Source organism: Hippoglossus hippoglossus, chromosome 7 (genome assembly GCF_009819705.1).
Source record: "Hippoglossus hippoglossus isolate fHipHip1 chromosome 7, fHipHip1.pri, whole genome shotgun sequence".
NCBI lineage: Eukaryota > Metazoa > Chordata > Actinopteri > Pleuronectiformes > Pleuronectidae > Hippoglossus > Hippoglossus hippoglossus.
This window is the reverse complement of record NC_047157.1, coordinates 23,053,541-23,077,000: the sequence shown is the minus strand read 5'-3', so window position 1 is coordinate 23,077,000 and position 23,460 is coordinate 23,053,541. Positions and strand designations below refer to the sequence as shown.

Genomic DNA, 23,460 nt, shown 5'->3' with positions numbered 1-23,460 from the left:
AAGAAATGGATGGAACAGTGGGATCAGGTTCTACTTCAGCTTTCTGAGGAAAGTTGGTGAAATGGGAGGAAGCAACAGAGGTAGAAAGGAGGAGGTGATATCTAGAATCAAGTGTGGGCAAAATAATCATAAAGAAATATGGTACAAGACCCAGTGGAGGATGGTTTGTTTCACTGGCCCAGATTCCAGTAACAGAGACACTAAGAGTCACACTCAAGAGGAACTAAATAAATACTACAGAGAAGTTCAGGGCTGTTTTTAGAAAGCACAGGAATAAGAAGAATAGTTCGATTCAACAACCGTTCTGATCCACACTCCTTTCCTTCCCTGTAAGTTGTTTGCCATTAAACGCCAGAAGCCCGAGAGGAAGATAACTGGTTTTACAGGAAGATAATGTTACTTTCTGAAGCTTAATAAACGTTTTGTATGTTTTCATGTCTTACAGGGGAGGTGTCACTGGTCCACGACAATGTCGACTTTATTCCTTCTGTGTTCAAATGCATTAAACGGAGCCCAAAGAAGAACGTGACACGGTAAAACATGTGAAAATCATTATTAGCTGGTTTGGTTAGTTAAGATAAGTGGGGGACATGATTATCTTGTTGTAGAAATACATGTAAACATACATTATACATTTATTTAAACCCCTACAAGTACAAAAAGTGCTGACATCAAAATCTACCTGATGCTGAAATAGTCAATGTGCATTGTGGCCCTTTTTTTAGAATACTGTTAAGTTTATTAATCAATATAGTTTACTATCATATGATAATTATTGGTCTATTACCTACCTACGTTAATGAGGGTTCATACTTTCACTGATCATTATACATGGAATGATTTAAGTTACTTACTGAAATGAATTAGGTGGACAAAACATAGAAACATGTACTGATATCAGAATAACATTCAGTAGAGCCCATACCTCTGCCAACAGTTCCCTTAAACTCAATCAGGCTTTACCAGATTTCACACACTCATAGAAATTAGTTCCCTAAATATGCCTGTTTTGTTTTTTTCCATGAGAAATTAGAAATAGGCTTTTTGCAACGTTAAAGAAAGTGATGTCCTCGATCCGCCCCTATTTTCAGATCTTCACAAAAATGTTATGTCCCATCCTGCCACCATTTCTTTGGGAATCTTAGTCCACAATATCTTTACAGTTGAAATGAGCCCGCTTTTCCTTCTTTACTGTTACAAGTACATACAGTGCCTTGCATAAGTATTCACCCCCTTTGGACTTTTCTACATTTTGTCATGGTATAACCACAGATTAAAATTTATTTCATCGTGAGTTTATGTAATGGACCAACACAAAATAGTGCATCATTTGGAAGTGGGGGGAAATATTACATGGATTTCACAATTATTTACAAATAAAAATCTGAAAAGTGTTGAGTGCATATGTATTCACCCCCTTTACTGTGAAACCCCTAACAAAGATCTGGTGCGACCAATTGCATTCACAAGTCACATTTGCAAGTCACATAATTAGTAAATAGGGTCCACCTGTCTGCAATTTAATCTCAGTATAAATACACCTGTTCTGTGACGGACTCAGAGTTTGTTGGAGATCATTACTGAACAAACAGCATCATGAAGACCAAGGAGCTCACCAAACAGGTCAGGGATAAAGTTGTGGAGAAATATGAAGCAGGGTTAGGTTATAAAAAAATATCCAGAGCTTTGAACATCTCTCTGAGCACCATAAAATCCATCATAAGAAAATGGAAAGAATATGGCACAACCGCAAACCTACCAAGAGGAGGCCGTCCACCCAAACTGAAGAGTCGGACAAGGAGAAAATTAATCAGAGAAGCAACCAGGAGGCCCATGGTTACTCTGGAGGAGTTGCAGAGATCCACAGCTGAGGTGGGAGAATCTGTCCACAGGACAACTATTAGTCGTCTACTCCACAAATCTGGCCTTTATGGAAGAGTGGCAAGAAGAAAGCCATTGTTGAAAGGGATCCATAAAAAATCCCGTTTGGAGTTTGCCAGAAGCCATGTGGGAGACACAGCAAACATGTGGAAGAAGGTGCTCTGGTCAGATGAGACCAAAATTGAACTTTTTGGCCTCAATGCAAAACGCTATGTGTGGCGAAAACCCAACACTGCCCATCACCCTGAGCACACCATCCCAACAGTGAAACATGGTGGTGGTAGCATCATGCTGTGGGGATGCTTCTCTTCAGCAGGTACAGGGAAACTGGTCAGAATAGAGGGAAAGATGGATGGAGCCAAATACAGGGAAATCCTTGAAGAAAATCTGATGCAAAAGACTTGAGACTGGGGCGGAGGTTCATCTTCCAGCAGGACAATGACCCTAAACATACAGCCAGAGCTACAAAGGAATGGTTTGGATTAAAGAATGTTAATGTCTTAAAATGGCCCAGTCAAAGCCCAGACCTCAATCCAATAGAGAATCTATGGCAAGACTTGAAGATTGCGGTTCACAGACGGTCTCCATCCAATCTGACTGAGCTTCATCTTTTTTGCCAAGAAGAATGGACAAACCTTTCCATCTCTAGATGTGCAAAGCTGGTAGAGACATACCCCAAAAGACTTGCAGCTGTAATTGCAGCGAAAGGGGGTTCTACCAAGTATTGACACAGGGGGGTGAATACTTATGCACCCAACAGATGTCAACTTTTTTGTTCTCATTATTGTTTGTGTCACAATAAAATGTATTTTGCACCTCCAAAGTACTATGCATGTTTTGTTGATCAAACGGGAAAAAGTTTATTTAAGTCTATTTGAATTCCAGTTAGTAACAGTACATAATGGGAAAAAGTCCAAGGGGGGTGAATACTTATGCAAGGCACTGTATCTGACACATAAACTACATATTCAAATAGTTTTTTTTCCCCCCACAGTTTTATGTCAAGCTTCTTCGGTCGCAGAAAAAGGCGCCGCCATAAAAAAGATGCAGGAGAAGAAGAAATGAAGACTCCACCTGAGGCTGATCCTGTGGACGAGCAGTCGCCTGTTCTGATGGAAACTGAAAGTGAACTTTCACAAGAACTGGAGGCACCGTCCACTCCGTCAGTAGCAAAGGTAACAGCTGTGTAATTCTGCCATTACTGTTTATCTTAGAAAACATCAAATCTCTCTGTTGTATTCTGTTATTATCATGTTAGAAGGCACAAAAGTTGGCTTTGGTTGTGACTGTGGGACTTATTTTTTCTGCCACATCGAGTTTTTTCTTATGTGTGTGTTGTGAGTTTCTCTTTTATGCTGCATTCCTATCGCTCATCTTCATGTTTGTACTTTATAGGAAGCGGAAACATTGACTGAAATGGCTGAGGCTGAAAAAGGAGCCAGCACCATCACATCTCAAACAACATCCAGCCCAAACAAGACATCCCCATCAGTAACAGCAGGCAGCCCAGACCTAGACAAGAGGAATCCTGTTGTGCTCTTAAAACCTCTAATCTTACAAGCAGGTGGGTATCGGTTCCATCTCTGCAGCCGGAACCTCACCACTGCAGCTCAGCCAGTAAAAGAGGAACCGCTGGATGGAGAAGAAAAGCCCTGTTCCTGTGGAATTTGTGGAATGCAATTCACAAATCAGACCGGTTTCACCCAGCACCAGTGTGTAAAACCTGAGATGCCCAGCTTTCCGTGCAACATATGCGACCGATCTTTCACTTCATATCATTGCCTCAAGCGGCATAAACTGCTGCATGTCAAAGACGGCAGGAAGTGCGGCAAGTGTGGCGTCCTGTTCTGTCGACGTCACAATCACACCCCATTCCATCCGGCTACTGAGTTTAGAGAGGAGTCCTCCAGTGGCGAGTTGCAAACGGAGGGTAGTAATGTGACGCCAGAAAACGGAGTGCAGCAGAAGTCTGACCAAAGCTGGACATATGGCACTCAGAGCACCAAGACTGTAAAACCTTGGAGGAGAAATGCTACAATTGTGCCTAAACCTCCTCCTCCTACTAATACTGTGCCTAAACCTCCTCCTCCTACTAATACTGTGCCTACACCTCCTCCTACTACTAATACTGTGCCTACACCTCCTCCTCCTACTAATACTGTGCCTACACCTCCTCCTACTACTACTACTGTGCCCACACCTTCTCATACTACTACTACTGTGCCTAAAGCTCCTGTTACTACTTTTGTGCTTACACGTCCTATTACCCCTACTACTGTGCCCACACCTTCTCATACTGCTACTACTCTGATTACATCTCCTATTACTGCTATTGTGCTAAGAGCTCCTACTACCACTACTACTACTGTGCCCACACCTTCTCATAGTACTACTACCGTGCCTACACCTCCAAACCCTCAACCTTTATCCAAGACCCACAAGTTCACACCTCCAGCGCCGGGCAAAAGAGTCCGACCAAAAAAAACCCCTGCACCTTCCTCTGCATCGTGTCCACCTCCACCAGTGCCCGGGTGCTCAAGCAACCCAGATACCTCGGCTGAAGCTGTGCGACCTCCACAACTCCCATCCTCACTTAAGATCTTTTCACCTCAGTACCTCACGTCGGCATTACTTCAGGTTACAAGAAATTACGAGTACATCCTAAGCAAATCAAAGGCTGATGTGAAGTTTATTAAGGAGGAACCAAGTGAGCGGCCGATCTCTCCAGTAGAGGAAATCGTAGAGCCAGTCCCAAACGGGAGAATTGCTTATGACCTGGAGATTGTGGTCTGAACAAAACCTAGTGGGGGATAAGTTCTGTTTCTCACTTTGAAACACAAGCATGAATCTGTCCTGCGCATTGTGTTACTAAAGACTGTTTTGCATCATAAAGCCAATAAGCTTGTTCTTTCAAACCCACTGGGGTTTGGCACCTACTATAACTAAAACATAAGCTATCTTGGGCTTATTGGGAAGGACCTATTGTTATGGTCTACGTTTGCCACCTGTATATTTTGTAATGGTTTTGTTCTCATTTTATACACATCTGAATGTACGACTGCACACTTTCCTTTAATACTTCTATTCTTTGGCATTTGTAGCCTTATCCTGGTTCAGAATCTGATAGATTTTAATGTAAGTGACTGAACTCATGCTGCTATTTTTTTTATACAACGAGTTGGTTGAGATTCTGTCACTTCTTAACCACTAGTGATGCAAGGCTTTGTTCTTTACTTTGTAATAAACCGTTAAGTCTGAGTTATAAACAGGAATGAAAGAATGGTCATTACATGGGGCAACTGGACTCAGTTTTCAACACATTGGTTGTTTTTTTAACATGACAAGTTAATTAGCAAGACACTAGCTCCTTGCCTGCTGCAAGGCTGATGTTTTATCACTGACGCTTCACAACAATTCAAACATATATTTGAACCCAACATTTTCCTTGACTGACCTTAGAGGCATTAAAGCAGCTGTTAACTTACAAACTTGCTGGTAATACTCTACATTTTCTAATCAACTTCATATTAGTTTAATGAGTTTTGATTTTTATCTGTCTGGAATTTGAGATTTCCGTCAGTGAATCAATAACTTGTTTTATTACAAGTATTTACGAAATTAGTCCTTCGTCTCAAGACCACCGTTGGAGAATCAAGGCCAATTTTTAAGTAATTGAAATTGCAAATGATCTGTTTGCTTTACAAACTTAATTTGTAGATGTATCTCAGTGCATTCTAACTACATTGTGTACAAATCAGGCTGATTTTCTATTGGACAAAGGAAAAATGATGGAAGAAACAAACTGAAAAGTGTCTTAACTGAATGTTTATATGCAGAAATAAAATAACCGTGTGTTATTTGCTGGGGTTTTGTTATTAGAAGAAATTTGGGGAAATAGATTTACTGGCCAAATGTGTGTTTTTCAAGGTTTGTCCAGATGGTGGCACTAGAAACAATAACTTGGTGCTGTTCTTGGCCATGATCTCCCTTGTTAAATAGGTTATTAATCTCACCTGGTTAACTAAAGGCAAATCAAATAATAACTCATAAATCTCTGAAAAAGGAGACGTATTGCTTGAATTACACAAAATTAAAGTTTTATGAAATATTTTGATGAACATAAATAAACTGCACGCCTACAGTAAATACAAGAAAAGCTACATTTACTGTCTCTAATGGGTACAAGTACATACATGTAGTATATCTTACAAACTGTGCTGCTATTTACAAATGATTTTTTTATATTTCTGATGTGAATTTATAATAAACAAATGTATGCAAAGAAAACGCAGCTCGTGTGTGTTGTTATTTATTTATGTCCACTGTGCATTTCTCTGCATCTCAGTCCATCTGCACAACTGCGCTCCTCCCATTGGCTGGAGGGTCCCGGGCTAATGCTGGACGCTCACCCCCGATTGGTCCTTGTCGCCTGTCACTGAAATCCAACGACGTCCACGATTGGGTGAGGCGCTCGGAGCCAAGCAGCGGATTGGTCGACGCGTTTTTTTTTCTGCTTGGCGTCGCTGACGTCGGGCGAGTGGTGCTGATGCTGTGACAATGGGAGTCATCCGGATAAGCATCATCTGGACCGAGTGCGCGTAAAAGTGCAGCGGCGGCGCAAACGCTCAACTTGGCGCAGAGGCACGAGGGAAAGGCGGCTGGGTCCAGGCGGGGAGGAAGCTCCAGCTGCTGCCCGGAGAGGGTGAGTGTTCCCCGGGTTAGAGTCGCTGTCATGCCCGGGGGCGTCCGGTTAGCTGCTCCTGAGTGTGGGGGCTGGGGGATCCGCTGGGTTGATGGAGCAGTGGCAGCAGTTGTTCAAGCAGCTTTCTCCAGTGAATTCCCTGCGATGCTTCGGTCTCTGGTCTCAGGCACAGTGCTGCACATGCTCCGGTGTTGATGCATTTGCTTGTTTGACCAGATGTGAGTCCTCTCGTCCCTCTGCTCCACTGCATTGCGGAGAGAGAGAGAGAGAGCCTTTGCAGAATAGTGAGTCTCTTCACATTGCTCTGCAGAGAAACGTTCACCTCACCAGTCCAGCGGTCACGAGGCCTTGTTATTGTGCTGTGGTTCTGAGGATGGCTCCCATCGTCAGATTTCATTTTGTCCTGCAAACATGTTTCAGTCCCATGGATGCAATTTGATGGAATCATTACAAAAACACGAAACATATGATCATCATATATGTGCATGCATGAAAATCCCCATTTAACATAATCGTCATTGAAAGTCTTGGCAGCTACTTCATGGATCTTCACAGATTTCTAGTGAGGTGCTTTGCATGCTGGGATTTGAAGTTTGAAGTGGTGTGCATCGTTTGACAAGTGAGTCCATCCTCACCTGCAAACCTGCATATGTAAGCTCACCTGCAGTGCACGTATGTTTTACTTTATGTAGAGGCCATGAATGCAGTTACTGGGAATATATTTTTTCGTAATATTATTAGATTTGTTATGGTGGAGAGAGAGTGAGTGGGTCGCCACATCTTTTGTTGACCCCACTTTGTTGATGGCTGTCGTAAATTCCTGCACGTTAAATAAACTCGAGCTTTCTTTATTATTATACTTTTTCCTTAATAAAACCATCTTTTTGACTGGATTGCAGCGAATATCCCTGAACTCGACACACTTCAAATCCATAGATTTAAATGCTTGTCGCAGAGATGCTGTTTTTGTTGCTTTAATGATTTCCTTCCCTTCCCAAGTCTAGAGATGGGAGCGTTCAGCCGACAGAAGTTCTTCCAGGAACTGGCTCATGGCTGCCTGCTGCCCACAGCTCAGCAGGGCCTGGAGCAGGTGTGGCAGCTGCTGGTGATCTGCCTGCTGTGTCGGCTTCTCTGGATGTTAGGTGAGAGTCCAGTGCCCTGTCGGTGTGATTCAGCCTTCATATTGTCCGTGTCAGCGTAATCACCTCTGCTGCCCTTTGTTTTTCCTTCATCCTGCCTCATCAGGCCTCCCCCCCTTCCTGAAGCACCTGGGCACAGTGGCCGGAGGCTTCTACGCTCTCTACCTGTTCTTTGAGCTTCACATGATCTGGGTGGTGCTTCTCAGCCTTCTCTGCTACCTCTTCCTCTTCCTGTGCCGCCACTCCACCATGAGAGGCACCTTCCTCTCCATCACCGTGCTCATCTACCTGCTGTTGGGGTGAGCGAGGCCTCCTCTGACAGCCGACAGCTCAGCAGCACGCACCTCAACATGTGTTTGAAGTGAACGCTTCAAAGCCGCCGTTGCAATCTCTCTCTTTTTTCTTTTTTGTGCCGTGTCAAACTGATTCTATTCTATTGTGATTAACAGAGAACTGCACATGATGGACACCACCAACTGGCACAAGATGAGAGGTGGGTGCCAGGCAGCGACATTTGACACGTTCCAGATACAAGCGATAATTTCCCTCTTTACTCGGCATTGATGCTGATTTGATTTGCCGTCATCCAGGTTCACAGATGGTGGTTGCCATGAAAGCCATCTCTCTGGCCTTCGACCTGGACAGGGGCGTTGTGTCCAGTGTCCCCTCACCCATCGAGTTCATGGGCTACATCTACTTTGTGGGCACGGTCATCTTTGGTCCCTGGATCAGCTTCAACAGCTACAAAGAAGCTCTGGACGGACGTAAGCTGGTAAGTGTGAGACAACATCTCTTCAGTATGTGTGAAGGTGGAGGGGGGGGTATTTAAAAGACAGATCCTGACACTAGCTGCTAACTTCCTTTGCTTCCTCAGAGCTTTTCGTGGTTTTTCAAAGTGTCTGCGAGCTGGGTGAAGAGTCAGGTCTGCCTGGTTGTTTCCAACTGTGTGGCACCGTACCTCTTCCCTTATTTCATACCTGTTTACGGAAACAAGCTACTGCGAAGGTGAGTCTCTGTTCAGACCCGGTGTTAACATCTGTCCTGACTGATCCGATTTCAAGTGGTCAAAGTTCAGGTCTGAATGCTACTAAGTGCGCCCTGAGATCCGATCACTCAGACCACATTCGGAGGTGGTCTGGGTCCAGATTTGAGGCACCACCTACCAGAGGGGGCAAAAGTACACGCATTCTTTACTCAAGTAGACGTTCAGATACTTGTATTAAAACAACTCAACTATAAGAACTGATTAAACCTCTTTACTCGACTAAAAGTAAAAAAGACTATTTAACTTGGATCACTTATCCCTCATGGATTAAACCCATCCTCTTTTTTTTTTTACAGTAAAAAGAGGAGGAAGATCAGGTAATTTATTTGTCTGTGACTCTGAACATACCCGACACGCTGCCTATCTCATTTTCTTCTCACCATTTCATCATCTTTACCTGCACGCATGCATCCACATCATCTCCCCCCCCCCCCCCCCCCCCCCCTGTGCAGCCACATGTGCTCCAGGAACATCTGTCTCGAGACGTAGCCCCTCACATGGCAAGTCAATAAAAGAATCGTATGAAATGATATCTGACATTAACTGCTGCATCTTCTCTTCACTCTGCTGCTCCTCAGAGGAACGCTGGCAAAGTATGTGTTTCGTTTTTCTCTAATTAGTCATATCTGAAGTTGGAACTTATTTGAAAGTGAAACCTAATATCTGCCTGTTTCTTCCTCTGTTAATGTCGTTGTATCAGGTGGTTGCTGGCGTATGAGAACACGATGTCTTTCCACTTCAGCAATTACTTTGTCGGGTACTTCAGCGAGACGACCGCCACTCTGGCTGGGGCGGGCTTCACCGAGGAGAAAGACAACCTCAAATGGTCAGAACTTCATATCAACAATAAAATGTATTTCTCTTTATTCACATTCGTAATCATGCTTTATTGTTTGTTTTGCAGGGACATGACCGTGTCCAAGCCCCTGAGTATAGAGTTCCCCCGGTCGATGGTGGAGGTGGTGACGTCCTGGAATCTGCCCATGTCTCGCTTCCTGCACACCTGTAAGTTACGACGCTTGAAAATATGCAGCAGCTGGTTCAGCTTTTTGTTCTCATCACGATTGGAACCATAATGGCCTCATTATGGAGTCGCTCTCACCATAAGCCTGATGCTCTCATCTCACAGATGTTTTTACGAGTGCTCTCAAATTTGGGACTTTCTCTGCCATCATGGTGACATACACAGCCAGCGCTCTTCTGCATGTGAGTACTGTGAAAACCATTTACAAAGCAATCAAACCATGTGCTGTGAAACGTAAAGTGTCTGTGTTTTAACGAGTGGATTGTTTTAATCCTGGCTCCTGTGTCTGGTTAGGGTTTGAGTTTCCACCTGGGTGCAGTGCTGCTGTCCCTGGGGTTCATCACGTACATCGAACACGGTGAGAGCTGGGCCTCACGTTGCCTCTTTTCCACATTAGAACCTTTCCATTTTACGAAGGTGCTTAGCTTTGCAGTAATGGTTAATTGCACCCACCATTACACAGTGTTTCTGTTCACCGCAGTGCTTGTAATTTATCTCTCGCGGTTGGAAGGGGGAACTTTTCCTCAAGCTTCATGTAAATGCTTTGGTCTCGTTTTTTTCTGTTGCAGTGTTGCGGAAGAGGCTCGCAGCCATTTTTAACGCCTGCGTGCTGTCGAAGAAGTGCCAGCCAAACTGCGCCCATCGAAACAAAAAGGTACAACGCACCTTTCTCCTACTTCTCCTTTGTTGAGAGGAAGTGGTTTATCACCTCTCATTCATCATCAGCAGTGGGCTCTTCAGTTGAGCTTCAGTGTTAAAGGATTAGTTCTGCATTCTTGTAAACGCACTTATTTGTTTGTTTGTCGAGAGTTTGACACGACTAATGCAGATTTATGGTCTTTGCATAGACTCAATAAATCTGCATTACTGTCTATTGCACTACATTGCAATGATGCTTTATTGTACATATTTATACTTTTATACTTTTCTTACTTTGATAAATTTGTACCCTGAATTTCCTTGTACAGGGACTGTAGATATGACAATAAAGGCTATGAAGTGCGTACTTCTGCCAAGGCCCAGCAGCTCCTTACAGATCAAGCTGCACCAAATCACAACCTCATAGATATCAGTTCCCTCCGATTTCATTCATGGAAGAAAGTGAAAGCAATTCCTTGATCTGATCGGGATCCACACAGAATTTAAAGGGTTCTTTCCCGACCTGCACCACATCCCTCCACCAAGTCTGGTCTAATACTGCTGACTAACCGTGGTGGAGGTAATGAATGAGACTATCAGCGTAGCTTGGCAGAGAGAGTGTGAGCAGGAGGAAACAGTCTGGCTCCGTCCGAAAATAACAAAACAAAAACACCTTCCAGCACAAAACTCATTAATGAACATGTTATATCTCGATTGTGTAATCCATACAGAAACTGTGGGTTGTTACTCTCACCAAGAGCCAAGCTTTCCCCTTTATCCAGTCCTCATGCTAAGCTAATCTCATATTATTATTCTAATTCACTGTTTATCAGTTTTATAATTCTGTCCAATTTATAACTAATTTCAGGATTTGTTTTTCTGTTTTTTAAATTTTTGTGAATCCCATGTTGCCTCATGCAGCATGAATTGAAATCTCAGCTCCCGCCACAGGACTGCAGTGTTTTACCTGGTTTGCTCTCATTCCTGCAAATGGCCACGGTGCCGTCAGCGCTGGCACTTGTGTTCAGAGCAGGAGGTGCTCGAAGGGGGCCTCCCTCGTAAATCCTCTGGCCTAGTTAGCATTTGGAAACTGTGCTCTCTATTTTTACCCTTCTTCTTGAACACAAATATGAGGAATAAACCTCTCTCGTAGAAGTTTTTCCCTTGGATTTAGACAAAAATATAATAAGAAGGTTTAATGCCAAAAGAAAATTTGAAGACCTTAAAACACTGCAGTCCCTGTGGTCTGTCTTGTGCAGTCAGAAGATATATTTTAGGAATTTACTGACACGATGCCCAACAAATGTCTCTTATGTTGGTTATTGGTTACACACATCAAGAGCAGCAGGGAGCGGAAATAATGATTTATGTGAAGCAGAAGCAGCCTGCATGGACTGTACAACATGTTCCCTAAAAATAGTGTTTCAAGTATTTCTAATCTCTAAAGTAAATGTTAACTAAAACACGTGCAAGAATTAAAGTTAAAGTTTGGACATTATTTATATTAAGATATTATTTAATACTTTTTGTTTAACGGTCAAACGCTCGGGTAACGTGTTTCTTCAAGACCGTGCAAGAAGCAGATTGAGACTAAAGATTGTCAGGTCCTTTATGAGAGAAAACCCACACAGGCATAAAAACCAATATGTACATCTCTCCCTCTGCAGGAGCTGTGGGTCTATATGATCAACATAGCATTCAGCGCCTTGGCAGTACTCCACCTGACGTACCTGGGCTCTGTGTTCAACTCCAGCGTGGACTACATGGAGGAGGATGAGGTAAGATGAGATAAGACTGTATCGATCCCCTGAGTGGAAATTCACAGGTTGCAGCAAGGGGTGGGGGGGGTGTTACAGTCTTCAGAGATAAGAAACAGATAAAGAAAGTCTGAGTATAATAAATACAGCAAAATGAAAAAAGTAAGTAATTGCATTTATAAAAAAAGAGAAAAGCTTTGCGTGCAGTTTGAACGATGCAAAGGAAACTGCAAATGTATGTATGTGTGTATGTGCAGTTTCCTATTGAGGGGAGACAGTTGTGTCACACTGAAGTTGAAGGTCACCACATGTTTAGGTGACTATATTTATACAGCCTGTACTCATAAAATGTACAGCACCCTATGTGGCGTGGACATATGAAATGCTATATAGAAATGTGAGCTTATAGCTGTGGTATTTATAGTTCAAAGTAGGGACGTGTACTGCGATGTTATATAATGATGAGTGGCTCTGCTTTAGTTCTAAATCTGCTCATAAAGTAACAACAGATGAATTATGAATCCTGTTTTTCTGTAAAGATGTTTTTAATGGAAGGTATAAAGAAGAATGTTCAGGGTCCTATTCATCTTACGTTGTATGTACCGCCCCCTGCAGGACGATATCACCCATCATACCATTCAGAAGTGGTCCGAGCTGAGCTGGACGAGCCACTGGGTCACGTTCGGATGCTGGGTGCTGTACCGCCTGGCTCTCTAATAACAGGAGAGCAGTGAACGGGTGGGGAAAGCAATAATGAGAGACAGAGTCAGGCTGGTTCTCCACTTCTGCACTGTGACTTTATCCTGCATCACACTGGAGAGAACGGATTCAAACCTGCAGCGACGTTGGCTGGTTAATCTCTGAGTTAAACCTGCCGGGGGACTAGTTTTGATATCCAGGAAACGTGAACCCCGCTCCTCTCCTCTCCTCCTTTTCCCCACATCGTCCCTCCTTTTTTGTTGTTTTGTTTTATCTGAGCTGCAGTTATCGAGCCGTCGTGTTGTGACAGCAGTTACCAATGTCTCACTGTGAGTCACGATCAATACCTATCAGCATGGAGGAGATCTGCTGCTCCTTTCTGCGGACGCACGATAGAGCCCGTTATCTTGTCACCACGGGCCGCGGCTGATGTCCCTCCAGGTGTGGTTTCCCTTCACCTCGAGGGTTTTACAATCATTAGTTTTAGGTTTGAAAGGTGAATTTGACTGTGTTATTATAGTCAACGACAAATCCCATTTAAAAAAAATAAAACCCACAATGAAACGGCACATCCCTCAATGTGGTCTGACTCCTCCAGATTGTCTGCGTGTGGCCCAGAGCCCCAAGCCTGTTCACTCCACTTTGTGTTTTTCTAAAAGGGTAAATCGTTTCCTTAACAGCTGGCCACTGTACTTTTCTAGCAAAACATAACCCGACAGGATTAAAAGAGATTTCTATGGAACCATTTTCAGCTAAAGATCGATATGTTTGTTGCTCTGGTGACTCTGGAGGGCTGCAGAATTTGAGAATGAACGATTTGTGCTTTGAAATGAAAGAATCTGTCACCCAGTGTGACGGTGGCTCATTGATGTTTTACACAACAATGGCAGATTAATAATTCATATCAAACTGTGGCTGCAGAAAGAACACCGTCCACAGAGTCAACTCATTGTTGGATTTGTCCTTTTTTTTTCTTGGGATTTGTTTGCCATTAGAGAAATAGAGATTATCACCACGTTTATCCTTTAGCAGAGCTTGTCTCTTGAGCATGTGTATGAGAAAGATTTTACTTATGAATAAAAATGTTTAAAAAAGCACAGGTTGTTGTTATGAGGCAGCAATTTTTTTTTTATCACCAATAATAATAATAATGACTTCCCCCTTTTTGTGAATTTTAGATAAAGAGAAGTCATCAGTAAATCTATGAATTCATCTTTGTAGTGCGGTTTCCTAATAGTGTTTGTATATTGTTTTGTGTTATTTTTCTTAGAGTTAAACTTAGTCTTACTAGTCGTTGTGAACCAAACTCTTTCACTCTTCAGTATTGAAAATCAAAGGTTTAGAATCAGGGTACTGCACATGTGTCACCGTAGAGCAAACATTGTTTAAACCTCCCTTCCAGCTTCATAACTCACGATTGAATTATACATGATATTGAATATTTATCCTCAAAGTGCAGATTTTTATGACGCTGCTGTTTTCACTGGTGCGTTTCTGTAACTGATGAAGGAACCTTAGTGTCTGTATCAGATTGTGATTCTGTCTCTTGTCTTTCTTTAATTCAGAACATCAAAGGATTTGCTCCTTGACTGAGATGTAGTGTTTTAGATCAGAGCCTGGATGTTCAGTCTCTGCAGACCGGATTCCCCCCAAAGTCTTTTAAATGCTATTATAACATTTACTTTCAGATTTATTCTCCCTGTAAATGTGAAGGCACTGATACACCTGTGATATTTTTATAAAATTTTACATGAAACCTGGTTTTTGCCGTCTTTGTGTTCGCATGTGTGAAATGACAATGCACACAGGTCAGATACGCCAAGACTGCTGTAAGAAATAGTTGTTTATTCGAATGATCATTATTTACAAGAACAATGTGTGGACTGTTAGACAGTCAATTGTGGTGTTAGGGTGAGTTGAGGAAGAATTGCAATCACCCGGTTAAACCTGGAGTCTGTTTCTGAACATCCAGTAAGCCAGAGTGGACAGTGAGGGGGGGAGGGACAGAGGTTGAACAACAGATGGTGATGGATGGAGATTGGGTTCACTTTCTGCCGTCTGTGAGAAGTGAACAGATGCTGTATCGGGAGGCCGCACACAAGAGGCCGGTCTGCAGGCCTGTGGCGGGGGGGGGCGCACTCAACCCTGTCTGCCCCGAGGACCCCCATGTTTACGACGGCAGGACCCCAGCAGTGTCTCCAAAGCCATCTTCACAAACGCCTGGAAGTTATTGCTTCTCTCCCTTCGGCTGTCCTGCGAGGGGACGAAACACAGACAGATACCTTCACTGGGGACATAAAAAATCACTGCACCGCACCTCCACACCGTGTGCATCGTAAATCACAGAGTCAAATAGGAAAATGAAATGCTGTTAAAAAGTCCAGTCAGTTCACATAAATGTTTACCTCCTTGCTTTTTGTTATCATCTCCTTTCTGATCAACTTTCTTCGGCTGCTCTTTAGGACTCTGAGGTTGCTGTGATGTCAAAGCAAATATAGATGAAGCGAAAACATTTATAGATTGAGAAAAGAAAAATCAGATTTTACATTAGAAAGGATTTTCCTACCTTGGTGGTTGACTTCTTGTCCGACTTGTTACCTGGGAATAGAATAAATATTCAGACACATGTCAAACATTTGGAAGCGATTATCCAGATACATTAATTGATCTGATCATTTATTTATTATACAGATAAATTAAAGAACACAAATGTAGAATAAAATTTGTCTCTAAACATTACTTACCTTTTGTTCCCGGCATTTTGGCTGCTCTCCAGAGTCTCTGTGCTGATTTTTTGAGAATGCTGTGCTTAATGTGCCGTTCAACTCTGTCATTTATGGCCCGTGCTGGTGAATGGCTCGGTCACTGGGGCCCCTTCGAGAAAGAGCGCCCTGAACAAGCAAAGAGCCCCGTCAGCTGAGCAGCGTGGCCCACAGCCCTGCAGGTCTTTGCTGAGCCAGGCGAAACCTCCGAGCTGACCTTGTAATACTGCCATTGTGAACCCACTGGAACTGTGCGTCCACCTATTGTCCATGACAAGACAGTGTTTGCATCATGTTACAGTGATGGTGATGGTGTGTATTTTAACTTATTTTAATATATATATATATAATGTCAGCCGGGTTATGGATAGCATTGATATTTCAAAAAGAAGGTTTTATTGATATATATGAGTTTACTGAATCAAGGAGGATTAGAGCGGAGATTGTTACATGATAATCAAATATACAACATATATCAATTTCCCAGTGAATAAATCACGGATCCTGACAATAATTACAAGTAAACTGAAATTATAAAAACTCTAAACTGTGAGTATTACATTTGGAGTGAATGGTTTTTATCTTGCTGCCAAGAGAGGGATGAAAACACTGGTATCACTCTCATACATCTGGACTAATATGAAGCAAATAAAAAGTTATCTCAGCTTAGTTTTACTTATTTTATCTTAGCCTAGCGTAAGGATATTGGGGAAACAGAATCCAAAGTCCCTGCGACCTGCCAAGGAATAGTCCAGCACATAAAAACACAATAAACCAAGACTCTATCATTTTTACATTTTTTACAACATGTTAATTGATGAGGTTTATAAGTGCTGGGAGGTGTTTTTGTTTTGGACGGAGCCCGACTGTTATATCATGCTTCCAGTCAGTAAGCTGAGCTGAGCTCCTTCATTACCTCTGAAGGTTAGTGTTTTCATCTGTGTTAGTTTATTTATAGCTAGTCAGCAGTATTAGACATTTTCTCAGTTTTCCCTGATAATAATTCCTGGATTTAGATGAAGAAAATCAGGCCTATTATTTTTATACTAAGCATTTTCTGTTTAATTGTTTTTATTTTTATTCTATTGCTTATCTTTTATATTTCTTCATTCTCTTGTCTACCTCACTCTGACCTGCCTGTTGCTGTAACAGCTGAATTCCCCCTGCGTGTGGATCAATAAACTTGTATGTCATCTTATCTTGTATTTGCTTTACTTAGAACCATTATATCTGTTAGTTTGTGCTTGTGGATAATGTATAATTATAAAGTATAAAGTCTGTATCTGTAGTAAATGTGAGTGATCCGTGTGACACCTGATGAGGACATGTGTCATGTGGCTTCACGAGGCCTCAGCAGGGGTTGGGCTGCTCTCACCGAGTCATGTGACCTGACCGGAACAGAAAGAGCAGCGATGGAGAGAAGCTAAGGAAGGTGAGACGTTTCCACTCGTATCCCCCCCACCCCACCCTCCTCGTGCTGTCTGCTGTCATCACACTGAACACGTTCATCTCTGTGTAGCATCGCCACCTTTCACACTATTTATCCACGTCGGCGAATTCACGGGAAACGGGTTTTCAGACGAGGACATCGCCTTTGATGTTGTCGCTAACGTGCTAGCTGCTAGCTCGTTAGCTTCGCGCTAGCTGTCAATAAGGAAGAGGAGTCGCCTGCTCCCTTTGATGTTTGCCAACCACAGTGCGAACACCTTTCATCACGTGGCTCCATTTTGATTTTGCACTGCAACATTTAATTATCTGCCTTCACGTTATTTTGATAAACTCAATAACAATTAGTAGATGTTGATTCGACTCTGTGTTGTGATTGGAGGGTGATTATCTATGTGTATGTGTGTGATATACATGTCAGCCATGTTGTCTTATCCCCTAATGTAAAGCCCATTAAGATGAGTGGCTGGTGTGTTTGACAGGGACCTGCTCTGGCAGTGGCTCCATCTTTACCCAGAGTGCTTGTGGAATGGCAGCAGTTTGGCAGCAGGTTTTGGCAGTGGACGCAAGGTAAGACTGAGTCACACTCCCGGCGCCGATGCTCCGAAAATGATGAAGAAGCTGTTCAGACGTGTAATTGCTTATGGATCACTTTGTGAGTTATTGTGTGCGTGCTGTGTCACTTCCTCTCCCTCCCCAGGTACAATGCTTACCGCACGCCCACGTTCCCACAGTTCCGAACTCAGTACATCCGCCGACGCAGCCAGCTGCTCAGAGAGAACGCCAAGTGTGGCTTTGAGCCGGGGCTGCGCAGGCAGTACCTGAGGCTGCGCAGTCAGCTGCTGGCCCTGCGCTACGGGCCCCTGTCCGAGCAGAGCAGCTTCAGGGCCAGCAGTGTGCGCAGCTCCCGCACCACACTGGACCGCATGGAGGTCAGACCCAAAGAAACAGAAGGGACAGGGAAAGTAGAAGAGAAGGAATAGCCGGGGGTGTCTGTACTCATTTGAAATAGGCAGATATAAAAATATCGGAGAGATGGATTAAAACATAGAATACAATATATGAGAGCCATCTGGATGGCTAGATTTTAATTTTCACCAATCAGCATCATAGCCAACAACACTTTGGATGCCCTTGATTATTAAACTGAGCAGCTTGGTTGAAATGGCTGGCACTGCCTGTGTATATGGGCAGTGTCGTTAACTTAAAATTGCATGGTAATTTTAAATATTTATTGATGCTTATTTTATGATTATGTGTGGTTTGTACTTGCACTCACTCCTACGAGGTTCTGGCTCCCCCCCCTCTCCTCTCTCCCACTGGATAGGACTTCGAGGAGGACCCCCGTGCCCAAGGGGCTCGTGGTCACCGCCGGTCCGTCAGCAGAGGCTCCTACCAGCTCCAGGCCCAGATGAACAGAGCTGTCTACGATGAGAGGTACCAGGAGATCCTTAACATTCATCCACCATCTTGTCTTATCACCTGGGGCAACTGGATTCTCTTTGATTTATGCCTCATTTGATCTGTAATTCTGTTTTGGTTGCACTGAGCAATGATCTCATCTCACATATTGAGTTGTCATCTGTAGGCGGTGGACAGGAGGTGTATTGATTGCGTGCTTATACACGATGGTCTTTATTTTTGGCCGCAGGCCTCCGGGCAGTTTGGTGCCCACCTCAGTGGCAGAGGCCAGCCGAGCCATGGCAGGGGACACAACTCTGAGTGAAAATTATGCTTTCGCTGGCATGCACCACATATTTGACCAACATGTAGACTCTGCCGGTAAGTAAATAAAACCCATAATGATCAATTTGTGAACATCAAGTATGAAAATGTATTTTACTTGAACCTCCTTCATCTTATTTTAGTTCCACGGCTGCAGTTTGCCAACGATGACAAGCACCTGCTTGCTTGCTGCTCACTGGACGGCACCCTGTCCATCATGACGCTGTCCCCGTCCCCTCCCAGTGTGAAGGTGACACTGAAAGGTCACGGAGGTCCCGTCACGGACTTTGCCTGGTCGCTGAGCAACGACGTCATCGTTTCAACATCCCTGGATGGGACTCTGCGCATCTGGAACACCGAGGATGGTCGTTGCATTCGGGAGGTCAGAGACCCAGAATCCAGCGAGCTGCTCTGCTGCACATTCCAGCCGATGAATAACAATCTTACTGTGGTGAGTCCTATTTAAGATAAGATAAGTTTATCCTTTATTAGTCCCACAAAAGGGACATTTACCGTGTTACAGCAGCAAAGAGGGACGTCAAAATGTGAGCCATGTTATCTTTAGATTCCCAGTCTTGCGAGCTGTATTATTTTCTGTTTTTTATTTTACAAACTTAGTTCTGTTTTCATCTCACGTTTTTTTTTGTCCTTAACTTTAAAGTTGTTATGTCGATGCAAAGTCTGATTATCTGACATATGGTGTTTAGAAAGCGTAGACATGAGACTTTGCTCTGCTCTGATGCTGGTGTACCCAGAAACCTCAAAAGACAGATGTTGACTTTTGCAGCTTTTATTTCCTCCTCAGTTTTTATTACATGCCGTCGCAATTGTTAATAGTTGTTTTGCTTTTATTCGGATCATTTCATTTTTGTGTGTGAAGCATAAATTGCACACAGAGGCAAACTAACTTCCCATTAGTATGCTTTTATCGCATTCCAGATGACTGCGTGCGTATTTGCACTGTGCAGATATTGATTCAAATTTCAGAATTAAATGTCAGCTTTTGTAATTGAGAACAAAAGTGGAAAAATATCTTGGATAGTTTTGGATTTAAATCTGTCCTTTCATTTTAATTGAGGAGCAGAATGTTAAGTGAAAGCAGAGCTGTGAGCGGCTGTGTCCCTTTACGTTTCATGAAGTGAAACATGAGGGAGATGGATATTTGTTTTTATCTGACAGTACCAACAACGAGGAGGAACTCATTAGTGTCTTTAGCACTGGCTTCAAAATCAGGATTGTACAGGTTTAACTGGTCTCATCTGTCTGAGGACGGCAAGATGGTCAAGGAATTCTGTTGGATTCAACTGAATATAAAGATGAAGACGAAGATTCACCTCATCAATCAATACATCAAATTTTATATGTATAGCCCATATTCACAATTAGTCTATAGGGCTTCCCACTATGCAGAGATTAAGTCAAATATCCAGGATACGAACGCTGCCATCTTGTGCCGATGATGTCATTTGTTGCCATAGTGTGGCAGCGCAGTAGTGATTGGGGGATGGAGCCGTGGTATCGAGGTCCTGCTGATACACACATTGACCAATCGTGAGTCAGTCTCAGATGTAAAGTATTACGTTTCACTCCGTTTTTATAGCCTCATATAAATAATTAAATAATAATCAGAAAAACTAACACCTGAACAAACATCAGTGTGATAAGAAATACATAAAATGACAGAAACCATCTCTGAGAAAAACATTTTTGATGTGTATTGTGACTTTCTATCATGGTCCATGTTCCATCCACTAACATGGAGGAGGCTGTGTTCATGACCTAGTGGGTGATGGAGATGCTTTGGTTTCACTTTTCGGGTCAATGAGTCTGTGCTGTCATATCGGTGTATAAATAAAACCACATGTAATATTTTGTACAACAGATGAGGCATTAATTCTTAATGTGCTGTGTGTAGAGTAAAGTAGAAATGCCAGAGCAGGTTGTAAACAGTTTTTTACTGGTCTAGTTTCAATGGCAAAATCACTGCAACCAGTGCTTCTCCACTCGGTGTCTCTGCGCTGCTCTGTGGAAATAATGAAAGTCCTCACTCCGAGCTCTGTGTTCCAGGTGGGAAACAGCAAGCACCACCTGCAGGTGGTGAACATCTCCACCGGGAAGAAGGTGAAGGGGGGCTCCAGTAAGCTGACAGGCCGCGTGCTGTCTCTCTCCTTTGATGCTCCAGGCAGGATCCTTTGGGCTGGTGATGACAGGGGGAGCATCTTCTCATTCCTCTTCGACATGGCCACAGGTATTCACTATTTGACAGAGGGAAAAATCTGCACTGACCACGTTACAAATTAACACCATTTTGTGCACTGAACGGTGTCTTTGTTCGAGAGGGTAAAGCGGTTAATGTGTCACTGCCGGTCTCCGCTGTTTCTGCCTGCCCTCCCACAGGGAAGCTGACCAAAGCCAAGCGTCTGGTGGTGAATGAAGGCAGCTCCATCTGCAGCATATCTGCTCGGTCCTGGATTAGCCGAGAGGCCAGAGACCCCTCCCTGCTGGTCAACGCCTGTGTCAATAAGATGCTGCTGTACAGGTTCGTCTATGAAGTCCCTGTTTATTAATCAGCAGTTTTGTAAATTTTACATACTTACATTGCTCTATTGAATTGAAATGGATATACCACACTTTCCTGGGCAGGGTGGTGGACAACGAGGGAACACTACAGCTGAAGAGAAGCTTCCCCATCCAGCACGGCTCCCAGCTGGTTCATAGCATCTTCTGCCCCCTGATGTCGTTCAGACAGGGGGCCTGTGTGGGTAAGACGTTTCTCAGGGTTCCTGCTGTGATATTTGAATAGAAAATTAGACCACAGTTCATTACTTTGCTCCAGGCTGTCAAATGTGGGGAAAAGACAAATGCAGAAAATAGCACATTGCTGCTTTTGGTTAAAAAAAAACCTAATTAGAAAGCCTTTTAGCGACCATTTACCTGCCTTGTTTGCAGCTTGTATGTGTTTGTCTATCAAAAGGTTGTACATTTTTTAAAAGATTGTTTACACGAAGGCATGGCTCGACCTTGGAGCTTCACCTTATTTAACTTCCTTCACCTTTTAATTAATTCCTCACAATCAACTCATCATTTCATTCAAGGCTTTTTCACTGTTTAAATTATCAGGTTTGCGTCTCCAACAGTTTCTCACTCATAAAAACACCCTCGAGAGTCTCTGGGTAAGGATGTGTTGAAATTCATACTAAAGCCCGCTGATATTTTGCAGTGTGGTTACAGCTATTATTTCCTAGAACTGACAAACTGTGAAGACACCTGGGAAGCACTCGTGTCATAACAGGCAGCATCTCCATATTCTTTTGTTCTGCTTTACATGCAAAGGTCGTGTCGCTTGACGTCGTTTAGAGGCAGCGTGAATCACTGAGCCGCTCATTTGTTAATCCAAAATGAATTTAACAAATTAGACTATTAACGCCGTTGATTTACAAAGTTGTGTTTCTGATTTCCCGTCTGCTGCAGTGACCGGCAGCGAGGACGCCTGCGTCTACTTCTTCGACGTCGAACGCAACACCAAGGCAATAGTAAACAAGCTGCAGGGCCATGGAGGACCGGTGCTGGACGTCAGCTTCAACTGCGACGAGAGTTTACTGGCCTCCGCCGATTCCACCGGCATGGTCATCATCTGGAGGCGGGAGCAAAAGTGACTGATCCGCCAATGAAATGCTTCCATCTACCGCTTAAAAAAAAAAAAAAGGCCTGCTGCTCCTCAACCGTCCAATTTCCCAAGTCTGCAGATTTTCACTGGAATGTAACAGGTGGCATTAAGTGTTTAATTTAACGATAAGTGCAATCAGATTGAACGATATGCTGTGTAGGTGGTGGGGATGTTTTAGAGGTTTCTCTTGTGTGGGGGGGGGGGGGGGGGGGGGGGGGGGGGTGTAAATGTGTACGTGTGTCAGTGCTCCTACAGCTGCAGCTGGGAAATGGCTTTTGGACAAAGGAAGGAAAAAGCACTACTCCCATGCATGTGTCATGGCTTACCTCCGACGGAAATGACTGAATCCATGTGAAGAGAATAATGTTCCTGAGAAACCAACACTGTGGAGACGGGTCCCTCTGGCGTAGATCTAGTTCACTATTTATGTAACTGTTACTCGAGCAGTGTAATCAAGTGTAGTGACGCCGCCTTATTTGCTTTCAGTTCTGCAATTGCCTGTTTGCATTTGACCACGTGCATGATGTTGAACTCCCAATCGGTCATAGGCATATCAAATTGATGCTAATGACAAATATACACAGGTGTGTTTTTAAGTATGTGTTTGTACTTATCTGTGTGTGTGTGTGTGTGTGTGTGTGTGTGTGTGTGTGTTTTCGGTTTATGCTGATTCCAGATTCATATAAGTTATTGAACACACATACACAATAAACTACTGTAACTGTCTGTGTTGTTTTCGTGTCCTTTTTTTTTATCACAAACTATAATTGAAACAATGGAATTTAAAAATGGAAATACTAACATGTGAAAGAGCCCGATGCAGTAAAGCTGGTCAAACCTACAGTGTAGGAGAGTGTTAGTCATCGTGTGGGTCTTCAAGAACCACACAGGATTCCCCCTACGTCAATGGCTAAAAGGAGAAATGTGTTACATTTATTTGTCGTAAAGCAATAAACCCATAGTGGTAAAAAGAT

At 43.3% G+C, this 23,460-nt stretch overlaps 3 protein-coding genes across 3 annotated transcripts in view; all 3 read left to right on the top strand.

The window, feature by feature from the left end:
- The window catches only part of LOC117765033 (serine/arginine repetitive matrix protein 1-like), a 5,463-nt gene extending 789 nt beyond the window's left edge, over window positions 1–4,674 (top strand). Inside the window, exons 2-4 of the mRNA XM_034591247.1 lie at window positions 446–533; window positions 2,876–3,056; window positions 3,277–4,674. Of these exons, the coding sequence (XP_034447138.1) occupies window positions 446–533; window positions 2,876–3,056; window positions 3,277–4,674 (1,667 nt within the window). The remainder of the gene's footprint in view (window positions 1–445; window positions 534–2,875; window positions 3,057–3,276) is intronic.
- A 1,729-nt stretch (window positions 4,675–6,403) lies between these two features.
- On the top strand, window positions 6,404–13,057 carry LOC117764921 (protein-serine O-palmitoleoyltransferase porcupine-like). Its single transcript, XM_034591079.1, has 15 exons — window positions 6,404–6,583; window positions 7,583–7,725; window positions 7,829–8,021; window positions 8,172–8,215; window positions 8,313–8,494; window positions 8,597–8,727; window positions 9,064–9,084; window positions 9,346–9,360; window positions 9,468–9,593; window positions 9,672–9,772; window positions 9,897–9,973; window positions 10,086–10,149; window positions 10,361–10,446; window positions 12,098–12,208; window positions 12,803–13,057. Exons 2-15 carry the CDS (start codon window positions 7,590–7,592, stop codon window positions 12,902–12,904), a joined length of 1,389 nt encoding a protein of 462 aa, XP_034446970.1. The 5' UTR covers window positions 6,404–6,583; window positions 7,583–7,589; the 3' UTR covers window positions 12,905–13,057.
- Window positions 13,058–16,982: 3,925 nt separating this feature from the next.
- Window positions 16,983–23,212, top strand: wdr13 (WD repeat domain 13). The gene is made up of 10 exons (XM_034590835.1): window positions 16,983–17,080; window positions 17,577–17,664; window positions 17,795–18,026; window positions 18,422–18,531; window positions 18,746–18,876; window positions 18,963–19,270; window positions 20,887–21,067; window positions 21,217–21,358; window positions 21,463–21,581; window positions 22,291–23,212. Exons 2-10 carry the CDS (start codon window positions 17,624–17,626, stop codon window positions 22,473–22,475), a joined length of 1,449 nt encoding a protein of 482 aa, XP_034446726.1. The 5' UTR covers window positions 16,983–17,080; window positions 17,577–17,623; the 3' UTR covers window positions 22,476–23,212.
- The last annotated feature ends 248 nt before the right edge of the window (window positions 23,213–23,460 follow it).